Genomic DNA, 16,776 nt, shown 5'->3' with positions numbered 1-16,776 from the left:
TATATCATTATCAAGAGACAACAGCTAGCACATCATCTTATTAAGTATTCAAAGTTATAATCACAGAGAGGCAAAGAAACCAAATTTATGTGATAAACTAATCGACAACTCACGAATACTCAAAAATATTTATGTGATTAAAAGGACATCAATAAGACAAATCATCATTATCTTGAACTTAGTTTCGTTACAAACAAAAACTAAGAAGTTGACAAGATAACCCAAGAAGCAAACACGTAGCAGAACCTCACAACTAAGCTAAGATTGCGGATATTTCAAACCGTGGAATATGAGTGGTTTAATAATAATGTTTATTTTGTCGTGTTTAGGCAAGGAAAGCAGCTATGTATTCTCATAAAACAATACTCTATTTTGGTTTCAATTTTTATTTTTAATTTTTTGTTGTCACGTATTCTTTTTTGCGTTTGTGTAAGAATATTCAATTAAAAGATTGGTGGATCTCACGACTTGAAAGTAATGAACTCAGTTTGCTGACTCAAAACGCGGTTAATGATCCGATATGACTTATTTGGATTTAGTTTGGAATAAATTAGTACCTAATTTGAAGTTTTCCCTCTTCGTTGGCCACTCGGAAAATTAGACGTTTAACGAGAGATGATGAACAACTTTATCTATATATAAAAAAAAAACTAGAGATGATAATATGGTTTTGATGACGGAGTTAGAAACTTTTTATTGGGGAGCAATATTCAACATGTAAGGGTCCGTTTGGCGCGTAGGATATGATAGAGATAAGATATGATTAAAAGCTGGATAAGGATAGGATATGATAGTGATATAATAGACATTATCCTTTCATACGTTTGGTGCATACATGATAAGAAATATGATAGCATTACTGTATCATATCATGTGTTTGGTACATATTTGTTAAATATATTATATTTAAAGGACAAAATTATCCTTGTACAACAAAAACAATTAAGAAAAAAAATATATTAATTTTCATATTATTAATTGACAATAAAAAAATAGTAAGGATTATTAGAGCAAACAAAAGGATATTTCTAACCTGTAAATCATCAGAGCAACAAGAATCAAAACAAGAGATCAGAATTAATGAACAAAATTGAATCAATCAGGAACATGAAGCTATGCATAGCAAGAAAGTCAATAATGAAATAAACAAAAAAAAAAGCAGATAAAAGAGCAGAGATGAAATAAGGATGGGGGGGTTATAAGAAGCAGGTTTGGAATCGATACACAAATATGAAATCGTAGAAGCAGGTATGAAAATAAGCATAAAATTGAAAAAAGAAAAAAAAAATTAAAAACCTGACGAACGTAGAAGCAAGTAAAAATTACGAGAAAAAATATTGAAACATGATTTTGGAATAGAATCAGGTGGGAGTCGAAGGATGTTTTTGGGAATGGAAGATAGCGCTTGACTGATGTATGCTATCAGGTTGCTAACCCACCAAAAACTAAGGATAAAAATAACAAATGATAAGTAGGATAGGATAAGAAATAGGTTTAATTTATCATTTCCTATTGGTGCACCAAACACCGGATTGAATCAGGATAGGATAATTTTATCATATCACGTCTCCCTATCATGTGCACCAAACAGGCTCTAATATTACAAGTGTTATTTCGCATCGATGTTCATCCTTGCGCTGCCAAGTTCGAGACATTAGCCCTTTGCTAGGGTTTTGTATCGCCGAGCAACAATGTGCGTATAGAGTCTCAGATTCGAATTCCGTGTCCTTTCTTGCCGTTGGTTTGCCTGTTATCGTCTTCCAGATGATTTCGTTTTCTTTTCTATTGATTATGTTATTTCTTCTTTCAATCAAGCCTTGTTTCTGCACTGTGGTACCCATAACAACGTCATTATCTTTTTACCATGCATTGGTGCTTTCAACCTCATAGATTTCACCATCAAAGTACATTCACTCCCAAACTGCTTCACCCTCAAATCAGTGGCAGAGTCAGACAAAATAGTTTGAGGTGACAACACGCAGAATCCAAGCATCACAAATTCAATTTTGCACTAACATAAATCAATCATATAAACAAAATTAATACCAACAACACACAATGTATCAAATATGAGCATCACAATTTTAAGTTGGTCGACAGTGTTAATATGAAGGACATCCTGCAATGGTAATTTTCATAGTAACCGAAGGGCAATATGATGATTTCCATCATATATTTTTTTTTATATTTTTTTAAAATGGGGTGCCCGAGGCTCCCTCTTATCTACCGCTGGCTTTGCCACTACCTCAAATTGTTGTCACCACCAAACCGCTTCCAACAGCAAACACTTACACTTTCTTCACATCCAAATCGTGTTCAGTGCAAGTTGGTTTCTCTAATATGTGTCATGACCATTGGTTGAGCTTTCCCTCACTATGCTTTGATTATGTGAGAGATTTCTCGTTCAACCCCTACTTTGGTTCGGGTTTGTTGGATGTTGTTGTTGAGCTACACATATGTAGAGGAGATGGTGTTCGTTTATGCTAAAGGAACTAGCGGTCAAAAGACTAGGGCCTCACGGTGATGGATCGCCTGCTGAGTGAGTTCATGATCAACTCCCACCGTGGCGCCACTAATCTGACCTCATCAGCAAAACGACATCCGATGCGGTGAACTTGTTATTCTTGAGTGCTTGAAACAGCGAGAGGTGGTGTGCCTGCATGCACTCCGACGCTTAAGCTAGTGTTTGAGCAAGAAATGAGGTTAATGGTAGAAAATATGGTACCTTAAAGACTCTCTAAGATCCCCTTTTTAGAGCTGCAAGTTGCCGTTTATTTTGACATTTATACCCATTGTTCCACGGTTACAAACAACAAAATCAGGATTCATCGAACGTTATTGAATGGTCACACGAACCATTTTTTAACAAAATAATAAAAAACACAACAACATTAAAATACACCCTCATTTCATTATTACAAGCAAAATCAACATTTTTTTTGCTTATAATAGTGACCGGAAGGTTACATTACAAAAACATTTTTTTTTGACAAAAACAAAACGATATTCATTCATTCAAATTGATAGAGTACATCAGACATCGCTAAAAACGTAAAGGGTAAATATGCGAACAAACTCACATCAGCCAAGTTAATAGCATACAACGGCAAAATGCCTATAAATAATATGATAAAATCTAAGTCACCGAAATACCCATGCTTTCAGATCTACAATGTTGAAGCCCAAATCATCGATTGAATTTGTAATTGACTGATGTCGATATTTCAATAGGAACTAAACGAACACCGCGACAAGACGCGAAATCAAACGTGCACAAGACGACGAACAACACAACATCGCACTTAGGCAACGAAATCACAAAAAACACAAAAAGGAAAAACTTGATATATGTCAAGATCACTTATTTAGACCGAAATAAAAGGTGAAAAAAGATGTAGATGAGTGATTTTAGGTCAAGAAATGACCTCAAACCATCCATTCTCGATAAACGAAGGAGAATTTTTTTTTTAGAAAAAAGTAAAAGTTTTTCTCACTGTAAAACTTACTCCATTACAAAAACATTACTCCCTCCGTCCCTCAATAGATGACCTAGTTGACACCGACACATGTACCAATGCATATGTTTTATCTTTGATATCTTCAATTCTCTACTAAAAAAAATTATGAAAATTTAATATTTTAAAAATATTCATCGAGACGAATCCAACAACATCTTATATGATGTTATTTATCTTTGTGAATTAGTAGAAAAATATGGTCAAAGTATGTCAAATTAATAATGTATATTGTCAACTAGATCATCTATTGAGGGAGTATCCTTCCAAGGATTAATTTTTGAAATGAAGTGAAAGATACAACATGTGAGAAAAAGTCAAGTGTCACAAAGAATAAAATTATACTCTACCTGTCAAAAAAAGTCAAGTGTCACAAAGAAACCCGTCATTATAGTTAGTAGTGTGAGTCACACTATATTTTATGATGATGATGAGATGACTAGGAGAAAAGAAAAAGAAAACGCAAGGGCATTTTAGTGAATAAACAAATATTTGAGTTAACGACAGGCTAATATATAGAGGACCTAAGAAAGGAAATACCAATCGATCAATCCAATTAAACTCTCCTGTCTGTCTGTCTTGTTTTATTGCTGAAGTGTAATTTCCTTAAATATGTGAATCAAATGCCGAACAACTCTCTTCAATCAAATCATATCTCTCTCTCTCATCCTCTACCACCCATTCTTTTCCTTTGTTTCTCTCTTCAAAATCAAAAACTCTGGGCTAACCGCAAAACAAAACACAAAACCTTCTTAAAAACCTAATCATTCATTCATTCACATTATGCTTTTCTTCTCTAAATCTACATTTCTCTTCCTTCTTTTCTTTCTCTCTTTCTTCTTTCTCTCCACCTCTTCCTTACGTATTCCAGGTTCGTACATTTTTTTTTCCTTCATTTTATTTCTATTTCTCTTTCTGCACTGTCATTTTCTATGTTCTCATTATCATCAAATTTTGAATGAAATTCAGATGATGTTGAGGTTGATGGTGAGAGAAACCCTAACGAGGTGTTACAATGGAAAACGAGGAGATCTATGGAAGAAGATGCTGTTTTACCAAACGCGTCTTTAATATTGGCTCAAGAAAGGACTACAAGAAAAGACCCTCTTGATCATTTCAACCGTTATCATGGTGGTTGGAATATCAGCGATGAACATTACCTTGCCGTAAATTCTCTTTACTCATTCATATAACCTTTTTTGTGTTTTTGTGTTTTTGTTTTTTTTAATTGTTTTTGTTTTTGGGCAATTTTTTGTTATGACATGTTCTATTATGGTGTCTGGTTCGATTCTCTCTGGTGCAAAGTTGGTGGGCTAGTTTAGCTCATTATAAGAAAAACATGATGTTTGGTTGGACGTTTGGAGCAGTTAGGTTTGATTTGGTTTATTGGGAAAAACCCAAGTCCCACGTCGAATAGATAAGGCTCCTGATACGAGCGTATAAAGAGGAGACACTCTTCACCTTATGAACCGGTTTTGTAAGGATGATTTAGACCCCAAATTTCAACATGGTATTACCGCCATTCGAATTTAAGGGCCACCTACCTATCTACTCACCAAGCCCAAAAAGAGTGCTGGACGTGAGGGGGGTGTATTGGGAAAAACCCAAGTCCCACCTTGAATAGAAAAGACTTTTGATAAGAGTTTATAAAGAGGAGACACTCCTCACTTTATGAACCGGTTTTGTAAGGATGAGTTAAACCCCAAATTTCAACATGGTTTTCTATAGAAAAGAATTGTATTTGTCTTCCTAATTGATTTTAGAGCTTTCGTGTCTAAACATGATTTTTATACCGAATTTATTGTTCAATTTACTTTTAAGTAAAATCAATTTTACGAAAGCAGTTCATTCAGTATCAAATTTTGTCACCGTAGCACCAAGCATGCACTAAATTGTGGTCGGTAACTGCAATTGAGGATGTAATATAACGATTTTAGAGGTCATCTCAACCACAATTAAGGCTGCATCGGCTTGTTCAAAAAAATTAAGGCTGCATCGGTTGCGGTTTGTATTTCGCTGAAATATCAAGGTTCACAGTGTAATGAATGTTTGGCTAACTTGATGTTGTTTGTTATTAGAATCATAGTGATTTGTGTTGTGTTGGTTATTAGATTCTTTGAAAATATTAATGTTTGGCTAACTTGATGTTGTTTGTTTTATGTTGGTGCAGTCTGTTGTTTTTACTGCAGTTCCATTCTTTGTTGTGGCCGCAGTTTGGTTTGTGATTTTTGGGCTTACTTTATCCTTCATATGTTTGTGTTATTGCTGTTGTCCTAAAGAGCCTTATGGCTATTCGCGTTTGGCCTATGCTTTGTCCTTGATCCTCCTCATTCTCTTCACCCTTGTAGCAATGTATTGTTTCTCTCTTAGCTCTCCTCTTGTTGATCTTTGAATAATGCTTCAATTTAGTCCTTAAGCTATTAATCTTTTTCCAATTCAGAACCTAAGTTTACATAAAAATAATTAGTTCCTGAAGTATATCAAAATCCATCGTGTTAGTCTTTAACGTCATAATAGTAGGGACTAAAATGACAGATTCTGAATACTTTAGTGACAGATTCTTTTCATAGATCGATATTTTAGGAACCAAATTGATATATTCATATTCCTATTACTCAAATCGTAACAAATGTTTCTTTGATGGGGTTTTTCTAATTTTGTGTGGCTTGATTTTGTTAATTAGAGCTGGATGCATTGTACTTTACACTGCTCAAGGGAAGTTTCATGGAAGCACCACAACCACACTGAAATACGTGGTGAGTCAGGCTGACTTCACCGCGGAAAACCTCAGGAACGTGTCAGATTATCTCGATGCAGCCAAGAATATTGGAGTCGATGCTGTTTTTTTGCCCACTGATGTTCAGGGGAACATAGATACCATAAAAACGAAGATTAATTCTTCTGCCGTGGAACTATCCACCAAGACTCATGAAAATTCGGAGCAAATAAATGATGGCTTAGATAAAATGTGAGTTCCGGTTGAAATCTTTGGTTTCAAATTTTTTTGAATTATGTTTTTGCTAAACCATAATCTTTTCTGCACTATAGGAGATTGGCTCTGGTTATTCTTGCTGCTGTTATGCTTTTTCTCGCATTTGTTGGATTTGGTAAGTTTTTTTGGTAATACATGTTATAATTTTCTCTCTGTTATAGATTTTTCCCGTAATATTGTTGTCTCATTTTATTGTGTTTTCTAATCAATTTTTTTTCGCAGTATTTTCGATATTTGGGCTGCAAGGTCTTGTATACTTGTAAGTTACATGAATAAATTGATTTGACCTTTTTCTTTTTCTTTATTCCTTCTGGACTTTTAACTTACGTGTCACATTTAAATCTCCAGTTTGTAAATAATGTTTTTCTAATTGCTGCAGTTTGATAATCCTTGGATGGTTTCTTGTTGCGGGCACATTTATACTTTGCGGTGTATTTCTTTTTGTTCACAAGTAAGTTTATGTTTTCTTCTACAATTCAATTCAATTTTCACCTTACTTTGATTTTTGTTGTCTCTTATCAACTATGAGTTACTTTGTTTTTCACCTTTGGACACATTTGGGGACTCTTAGCTCAATTTTTTGCAATATGAGGATTTTTTCCTGAGTGCTGAATAGGAAGCTTTGATAGTACTTTTGTGAAATGAAGAATGAATAAACAAAATGTGCAACTATGAAGTTTCGCTTATTTTCAATACTAATGTATACATAAGATATACTTTCCTTCAACTTTGTTTTGTTTGTTCAGTAGGTAATGGATTTGCTGTAATGTGAGGTATATGAGCATGCCTTCTAAGAAAACAAAAATCATGACTAAACTCTATTGGTATAACATGAACTTTTGATTAAGATTATTGGAATGTCGTCAAATACAGGCTGTAGTGGCGGTATAGCATTGCAGAATTTGAATACATCGCTACTGTCCTGTGATATACTACTTATTACAAAATGTTATCTGACAGTGGTGTATATCACTGTAGCCTTGCTGAATTTGAAATTTGAACATACCATTATTTTATGCGATCTTCAATTGACAACATTCAGTTTTTATTGAATTCTGAAGTAACTTATTTTCCATTAGATTATTTCGATGAATTGCTTGTTTTGAAAAAAAGAAAATTATTCTTGAAGAACCACGCCTGAAGTGTGACAAAGAATCAGTGGAAACTCCACCTGTTACAGTCCAATTACTAATGTTTTTTAAATTATCATAGATTTTAATTAGAATGAAATTAATCATATATGAAAACTGAATGCTTTGGTTGTGAGCTTCATATTCATAACTGAAATGGTTACAACATCAACTATAATTTTCAAAATGTCTGAAAAATAATTATACATAGATACTTAATGAATGATTTGCCAAGTATTTAATATTTTTAAAATCTTCTCTACTTTATGAAACATACCCATGAAGACACTGACGTTAACTGTATGTCTATGCCATTCACTTATATTTGATGTAAAGAATGCAAGACTTACTCTATTAATGTTGTATATTATCACCAGTGCTGTTGGAGATACATGTGTTGCAATGGATGAGTGGGTTCAGCACCCAACTGCACATACAGCCTTAGACGAAATTCTTCCATGTGTGGATAATGCAACTGCACAGCAAACCTTGTTACAAAGCAGGGATGTGACGCGTCAGCTAGTTATATTGGTTGACAAAATCATTTCCGATGTCACTAACAGAAATTTACCACCTCAAGCTGGACCTGTGTATTACAATCAATCAGGACCCCTCATGCCTATTCTCTGCAATCCGTTTCATCCTGACCTCACAGTGAGGCAATGTGAAACCGGGGAAGTTCCACTGGACAATGCTACTGAGGTAAGACACTTTTTAGGTAATATAATATTCAGGAAATACTTTTTAACATTTTTCTTGCTTCGTTCCCTCAAAAAAGAAAAAAACATTTTTCTTGCTTGGTCTTTGTTTTCACTTTTTTTAATCTAAAACATAACTATTTAACATTTTTTGTTTACAATCAGCTGGTGGGAAAATGGTTTTAGTCTTAGTTTCAATTGTGCCATGATTTTTGATTGTGGAAAATTGGGGACTAGTGTGACCTCAATTGTGTAGTCATGTTGTGGTCACGGAAACATAAAAGAACCTTATTTTACTGTCTAAAATGCATTCCTACGTCTGTTTTTGAAACCTTATTTGTATTATTGGTTGTAAGATCTTGTGTAAGACAGAATTTTATTTAGATGCATATGAAATATAAAGTAAACAGTCAAGATTTTTACTGCATATAAAACTAAAACAAATACACTCTCGACGACTGCTCACTAAGTATCTAGAGTACTCCCTCCGGTCTCTATTATAAGAGAAAGTTTACTTTTTAGATTCATTCAATAAATGATGTATCTAGTCTATATTAGGAATTAGATACATCATTTATTGAATGAATCTAAAAAGTAAACTTTCTCTTATAATAGAGACTGGAGTATTAATGTTCAAAAACTGGACTAGACCGGCCAATTCGACTGGTTAAACCAAGAATCTGTCAGTTTTGCAGTTGGTTTGATCCCACTTGTTTTTTTGACTTCTTAAACATCTTGTTAACCACAGCTGAACCGATTGAACTATTTGAACCATGACCAGATTGTCTCTAGTCCGATTTTTATAAAATTGATCTAGAGCAAATTATTAAGACACAACCCAGACTACATGAATGTGAACCACCAGCCAAAAGTATTTTAACATGTCCTTAACCAAGCGGTCATTAAACCACCATCCAGTAGCCCAAGTTGAAGTTGAACTGCCACTCAACTTTTCTAAATGCTCAGGAAGATCAAGTTGGATCAACAGATTGAAAGACTGCACGAATGGTACAAATAATGGAAGGATTAAATTTGCAGGAAAGAATCTAGGAATCAAAATAATCTTAAACTAATGGGTGAACTCAAACTTTTTATACTGCTCCTATCATGGTAGTTAGCATATTACAAGTCTAAAGGATGATGATCCCACGTGATCTCATTAAAAGCATGTGTTGCTATGATATTAATATGATTTGAGTAGATAAATGTGTAAAAAAAATGTGCACTCTTAGTGCATAAACATCAATCTCATTTTTTTTTACCTTGATTCAAACTGCTGCATGCTCCTGATATAACATGTGTGTAACATTTATGATTTGTTTTCAAGCAGGTTTGGAGGAATTATACATGTGAGATTTCTCCGGCAGGTATTTGTAAAACGCCTGGTAGAATGACCCCGACTATTTCTTCCCAAATGGAAGCTGCTGTGAATGTAAGCTATGCTTTATATCATTATGTTCCATTCTTGGTTGACCTACAAGACTGCACTTTTGTCCGTCAAGCATTCACCGACATAAGCCAGAAATATTGCCCCGGTTTGCGCCATAATAGTCGATGGATCTACGTTGGATTAGTCATGGTTTCTGCTGGTGTAATGCTGTCCATGATCCTTTGGGTCATTTATGCAAGAGAGCGGCGGCATCGTGTTTACACTAAACAGTTCATTGCTGGATAAAATTCTATATATGTTGAAACTTGAAGCATTATCAGATACAGTATGATTTCTCTTGTACATTTGAGTTTAGATTGTTTTTGGAGATGAGTTTGGTGTGTTATTTTATCTGATGTGGAGTTATTTATATCTTGCAATTAGATTGTATACTCTTGACTTAACAGTATTTGTGGATAAAATTTAATTTTTGAATTTTGATTTAGTTTTGTTATTGACAATGGCTCTGTTGCGCCGCCTCGAGGTGAGTTTTATGATGTCAATCTTGTAGTACCATTTTGAGTTTTCCAAGCATTTTTTTGTAACTATTTACCTATGTGTAAAATACTTGATAAACCAAATTCCCAATTTATTGGAATTCATAAAGACAAAATGGACATGCATTAGTTTGAATCTGTTTTTTCACACAATCAACTAGGTATATAAACCGTGTGTTGCACGGTTTGGATTATAGCTTGTACTTAAAAAATAAAAGTTTTTTGAGTATAATCACATTTATTTTATTGATTTATAATATTAGTTATATGATTATTTTAATATTAATTTATACTAAAATAGGACTATTGTTTAAAACATGAGAATTTATATTGATTTATATCGTAGATTTGTGTAAATATTTTAGGGATAAATAATATAGTTTTTGGTGGATCCTATAATATTTAATAAGTTTAAAGACATATATCATAGTTTATCTTAATGCAATCATATAAGAAAATTCATTTATGGTATCATAGTGGTGTAATAATATTTTTTTTTTTTTAATCTTGGATTCTCACGTTCTTTTCTATTAGAGTTAGAGTCATTCATGCCTGATGTCAATATTATTCATAGGAAATGTTGCAATAAGTTCAAGTTAGGATTTTCTTTTTCATCTTTTGACCATGTTCTTCGAAATTACGCAACGTGACTACTTACTTTTACGTTCCTATTTCTTATTTAAGGTCTCTTAATTTATTGAAAAGATTATCATTATGGTGATAAATTAGCTTATTTTAAACTTTCCTATCAAACCTCCATTTCTGAAATTTTATTCTAACTTTTAATGGTCCAAATTATTTTAGCCAACGGTTTGATTTACCTTTTTGTGACTTTGCTCAATTCATATTTTTGTTTGTCTATTTTTTTCCAATTAATGTTTACGTTCACATGTTTATTTAATCATATATAAACATTATGGAATAATAAAGGGTGATATTTATTTTAACTTATGTTTAATTACATATTGGTGATTATTAGATAGAATAAGAGTGAAAAATTTTCTATGAGTTGAACAATTCAAACTTAAAATTAGATAGTATAAAAGAGAGTGAGACTTTTTTTTTGTGGTATATCAACATGTTCTAGCTTAAAAAAAAAATCCAAGCTTTTAAAATTCCAAAGACATATTCCAATATTAATATGCTTTAAAGATCATATATACATGTTCAACCTAAGACACTAACTTAAATATAATGAATGCTTTTTAGTAATATTTCAATTAAAAATAATAGCAAAGAATCAAATTAACATATTGTTTTATTTGGTTTTTTCTTTCAATTCTATTAAAGTTCAAGTATATTATACTTTGTTAAGAAAAAGATAATATTGTTGTATAATACAAATTCTATAATAACTCAAGTCGATTATATTAAGGCGGGATCAATATTGTTGAATGTTAATATAACATGCAAATTTTGTGACTGAAAATATAGAGACCAAAGCTATAATCAAACCTTTATTTTATAATATTTACTCTAAAAAATAAATATTTATTTATCTGCCATATCATGAATTTGTTGGAACAAAATGTGTTTAACAATGAACCTTAAAGAGTTTTGATGATAACAAGGTATTAAAAATTGTAAATTGGACTAGCTAATATTTGTTCAAGTGTACAGGACCATAGTTAAAAATTTACATCATATAAAGGTTCTGAAGAACAAAAAGAGAGCTAAGGAATCAAGAAAAGGAAGCTTTAAAGCGTCTGAAGAGAAATGCTCCTGAAGACTAAAAGTGCTCCTGAAGACAAAGTGCTCCTGAAGAATGATGACGTCATCAGAAACTGAAGTTCATCAGAAGCGGGTAGTTCAGAAGCGACTTCATCAGAAGCTGATTATCACCACAAGCTGAAGATTCAAGGATCAACACTCCAAAAGCTGTCTATTGGATTCGAAAACACTGCAGAAGACTAGTGGAATTTTGCAACGGTCATTTTGATGAAGATTTGAAGGCATTGGAAGCTTATCTTCAAAAAGCGTTGACATTGTACTATGTATGAACTGTACAACCACCTTCTCCACTACTCTGTTTTGTGTCCACGCTACAAGACAAGAAAACAGCTCCAGAATACGGCTACGCCTGCAAAGATGTTCCTTCACAATGGGAATGGATTTTAAATTGGTTTTTCGTAGGACAACAACCAAATCAGGCAAAAGATCATTGGTGAATGATCAAGCTTCAATAACGACTCTTTTGATGTGCTGGCAATTTCACAACGTCTCTTTCACACCTCTATATAAAGGAGTGAAGACTTAGAGATTTGGCAATGCTGAACAAAAGACTCTCAACATTTTTACAAGTGTCAAACCTCTGCTGAAATTGTTCTGCTTTCACTAAGAATTTCTGTTTCTCAAAGTCTTATTCTAGAAATTCAAGTCTTAGAGTCTTATCTGATTTGTATTGTGAGCACCTCTGATTGTATATCAAGTGTTCAACTTCAAACATTTTTCTTTGTAATCTTGTTTGTTTAGAAGTCTCTTGCAGTTGTGCTTGAGCATAGAAGTCTCTTGATTGTGTTCTTGAGCATAGGAAGACTCTTGCAAAGTGTGCTTGAGCAAAGGAAGTCTCTTGCCGTGTGCTTGAGCAATTGTAATCAGATATTACTTTTAGTGAACTCTCCTTGGAAGTGCAAGGGGGACATGACTACTTCCGGTTTGTGGAAGGAACCTGTATAATTGCTTTGTGTCTTTCTTCTTTCGCTCTCTCTCTCTCTCTCTCTCTCTCTCTCTCTCTCTCTCTCTCTCTCTGTTTTTTTCCGCTGCGTTCAGATTCTGATTATCACTTCAGAAGCTGTCTCAATTAACTTCTGACCAGTGTGTTCAGTTTTAGGAGAAACGAAGAATTTTTCAAAATACAATTCAACCCCCCTTCTTGTGTTTTTATCACCTTCAATTGGTATCTAGAGCCCTGGTTCTGTTGATAACACCTAACAGTGTAACAGTCCAAGATCTGAGAAAAACATGTCTGGTGAATCATCTGTTTCTGGTAATGGATCTGGCCACAACAACAATAGTGTCCCATATGATTATGGTGACAACAAGAAATCCAGCGTTGGAAAGATTCCCAAGTTTAATGGAGACCCTGAAGAATTTATTTGGTGGAAAATGTAACAGCCCGATTTTCGCTAGTTTTTATTTTAATTATTTATTTGTGTTTGTTATATGTGCTCTTATGTGATTATTTGCATCTGTGTGTATTTTTGGTTGGGATTTGTAGAATTCGGTGTTAGAAGGGTATTTTAGTCATTTTGGACTTAGGGGTAGTTTGGTCATTTTGAGAGTAGGGGTAATTTTGTAATTTTGAACGAGAATTATTTTTAATGTTTAGTAGGAGTATTATTTTACCAAGTTACTAGAGAGGGTGTAGTAATTATTTTAATTACCATTAAGTGACCGTTAGTGTTATAATTTACCATTAAGTGAGTAGTGACATTTGGGTGTTAGAATAGAAATGGGTTAGGCCCATTAAGGTTTAAGAGATAAGCCCAATTGAGTAAAGCTAGTATATAAAACTCTAGTTGTTGGTGAAACTAGGTTTTACAAACATTTTATCATTTCATTTCATTTGAGAGAAGAGATAGAGATAGAGAGAAGAAAGGGTTTGAAGAGATTGAAGTGGAAGGCTAGAGCTAGAAGAGGGATTCATCATCTAGGAGCTAAATTGAGGCTTGGGTTAGAGAATCTTGGTGCTAGAGGTAAGAGGGTTAGAATTCAACCATAATTCATAACTTTTTCTTTCTTACCCATTTTTGTGAAATTGATGAATTGAATCTAATTGTTATAAAATTTGTGCATGATTGCTGTTGTTATGTTTGAGAACATGATTCATATGATGATTGCATGTTAGTATGTGAATTAACATGTTTAAATGCATAGTTGTTGGTGCTTTGTGTTCTTGAGCAAGTTTGATGAGAATTGAAGTTGTAGTGTTGAATTGTGCAATGAATTTATGTTCAAATATTGTTGTTGTTATCTTGACATATGTTGTTGTTGAATTGATGCAATGGGTATCATTGAAATGGTGAATTGGGGATGAATATGTTGCTGTTGTTGAAAGTTGTGGAAAATTGATGAATTGGTGAATTTTGATGAGATTAAGTGGAATTGTAGTGTCGATGATTTTAATGAATGAAACAAGTTGATTATGATGAGTTATGGTATAATGATTTCCTGTTTTTGGTTGTTGTTTGGTAATGAGGAATGGTTTGGGAGAGAATTGGGATTTTGAGAAAAACAGATTTTAAGTGTTTTGGGAAATAAGTGATTATGGGATAAGCTGTTTTGGAGATTGTGAAAATATAATTTTTCAGAAAAATATGATAGGATTAATTGAGTAGAACGCATAGGCAAAAACGGAATTGAATTTGGGTTAACGGTCGAGATTTTATGAACGAAATGGCGAAACCGGAAAACCGGGACTGTACAGAACCGCAGCTCAGCACACTGGCTGCTGCCCATTTGCGCCTGGGTGCAGGAAGCCATGCCTGGGCGTGGCTTGGCAGCCCCTCATGGGTTCTTGCCTTGTTGTGTTGTGCTGGGGTGCTTTGGGGCCAATTCCGGACTTCCAAAACTGATTCTTTCGATGTTTTCACTATTTTCTAGACTTTCTAAACCTATGGAAACATCAAAAGAATTGAGTTGAACTTGACTCCTTGGATTTAATCAAGCTTTTTGTTGATTGTTCAAGGAATGTTCAAGAACGCTGATTTTTCTGAAAACTTGTTTTCTCAAAAGAATGAAGTAGGGTTAAGTATGTATGATGTTTATATGACTTCTAAAAATGGTTGTGAATGGTTCCATTAAGTTTGGACTTGTTTTGATTGGAAATGGAAAATTTCTTGAAAAGTGATAAAGTGAGACGAACCTTGTGATTTTTATGAATTCGTCGGATTTGGCCGATGAAATGCTTACGTATCCTCTACTGCACACACATGTGGACTGTGAGCATACAAGGCATAGGCTATTGAGCTTGTTTACTTGGTTTTGGCTTAGGTGCTCAATTATTTTTAATATTGTGATTTATGAGACGAACTTGATTGAAAATGATCATTGAGGGCCAATTGCGTATGAACCCTCTATGATTAGATTGATATGATTATGAGATGATGTATGAATGGTTGTTAAGTGATGAATATGATGTTTGTGATCATATGTTGTGATTGTTCTTTTATTTGGAATGTAAGGAACTATGTGGAGATATGAACTATATGATATAGTTGGATGATGATTATAGCCGTTGACTTATAGCCGTTTATTATAGCCGTTGAATTGTTGTGAACATATGCATAGTGAATTGAGTCATATGTTCATGCATCATATGTCGTGTCGGATGTTATATCCATATTGCCGTTGACTATAGCCGTTGATAATGATGTTTTTGTTGCATCATGGGTGACGACCTTGAGGAGAATTGGTACCACATGCATCTAGATGAGTCTAGAGTCATTGCATACTTGTTGGTGAACTGAAATACATTTGAGTTGCGAATGATGATTGAATTTGTTAATTGTTGATTAAGATGGTTGATCTTGTGATGTGTGTATGATACACTTGTGGATATGGATTTGAGATGTTGATATTGAATGATGTGAATGTTAAGAATACTTGTGAATACGTGTGTAGTTTGTTATTCATCGTTCTTAAATGTATCTTTCATTCTCAAAGTTTCTTGTTAATTTTAAGTGGATTATGATGATGTAATGCTAACCCTCAGTGGTTTACCACCTACCTTTCCGTATGGACGGGTAGATGGAGTGCAGGATGCTTAGTTGTTGCTTGTTGATGCCGAGGAGTGGAGTTCCTCTTTTTCATGCAAGTGTCTAGATTAGGGCTCTGATCTAGGATAGTCTTTGCATGTTGTTTATTTGACTTTGTATTTTGGAGTTGTTGAGATATTCTGTTATTTGAGATTTGGATGATACATTTGTATTTAGTTTGGAGATCCAGAGTGTTTATGAATTATATATTGTTCCGCTGCTATGTGGTATAACATGATCCTTATGCATGTATGAATTGTGGTTATTCGGAGACGTAGCATCTATTTTCTAGAATATTTCTGATGTATTCGCGCGTTTTACCGCTTAATAGAAATAGGGTGTTACAAGTTGGTATCAGAGCCGTGGTCGGTCTTGTCTAGATCAAAACCCGTTGAATTTCCTGTTGTATGCGACATGTACGGAAGTACTGTCGGTACTTGTTGTGTTGTTCCGTTCTTTTAGGTGGGCTTGAGCTTAGTGGGGGAGTAGCAGGTTGCTTCAGGTTTGTTGGGTCTGGCAAGGGAAGGTATCTTTGGCTGCGGAGGTTCAGTTGTTTGTGGTTTGTGTTAAGGTTCCTGTTAATTTTGAATTGGATCTTGTGTGTCTTCCGTTGAAGCATATGGACGTGATTTTTGGCATGGATTGGATGTTGACTTTTGGTGTTAACATTAATTGTTTGACCAAGAGTGTGCGTTTTCTAAGCCGGTGGCTGAGGAAGGTGGGAAGTTCTTGACCGCGGAGCAAGTGAAGAAGTCCTTG

The 16,776-nt window shown here is 34.1% G+C and overlaps 1 protein-coding gene and 1 long non-coding RNA gene across 2 annotated transcripts; both read left to right on the top strand.

The window, feature by feature from the left end:
* The first annotated feature begins 4,056 nt into the window (after positions 1-4,056).
* Positions 4,057-10,199, top strand: LOC146946639 (uncharacterized). The gene is made up of 9 exons (XM_085744610.1): positions 4,057-4,386; positions 4,485-4,681; positions 5,686-5,867; positions 6,199-6,483; positions 6,564-6,622; positions 6,730-6,766; positions 6,887-6,958; positions 8,015-8,339; positions 9,666-10,199. Exons 1-9 carry the CDS (start codon positions 4,299-4,301, stop codon positions 10,008-10,010), a joined length of 1,590 nt encoding a protein of 529 aa, XP_085600736.1. The 5' UTR covers positions 4,057-4,298; the 3' UTR covers positions 10,011-10,199.
* A 3,679-nt stretch (positions 10,200-13,878) lies between these two features.
* Positions 13,879-16,290, top strand: LOC146946638 (uncharacterized). Its single transcript, XR_015026789.1, has 2 exons — positions 13,879-13,956; positions 16,010-16,290. It is a non-coding gene; the product is annotated as an uncharacterized LOC146946638 (long non-coding RNA).
* The last annotated feature ends 486 nt before the right edge of the window (positions 16,291-16,776 follow it).

Source organism: Medicago sativa, chromosome 2 (assembly GCF_051527215.1).
Source record: "Medicago sativa cultivar Bolivia chromosome 2, Bolivia_mono, whole genome shotgun sequence".
NCBI classification, from domain to species: domain Eukaryota; kingdom Viridiplantae; phylum Streptophyta; class Magnoliopsida; order Fabales; family Fabaceae; genus Medicago; species Medicago sativa.
The sequence above is the reverse complement of the archived record's forward strand: the minus strand, read 5'-3'. Positions and strand labels throughout refer to the sequence as shown.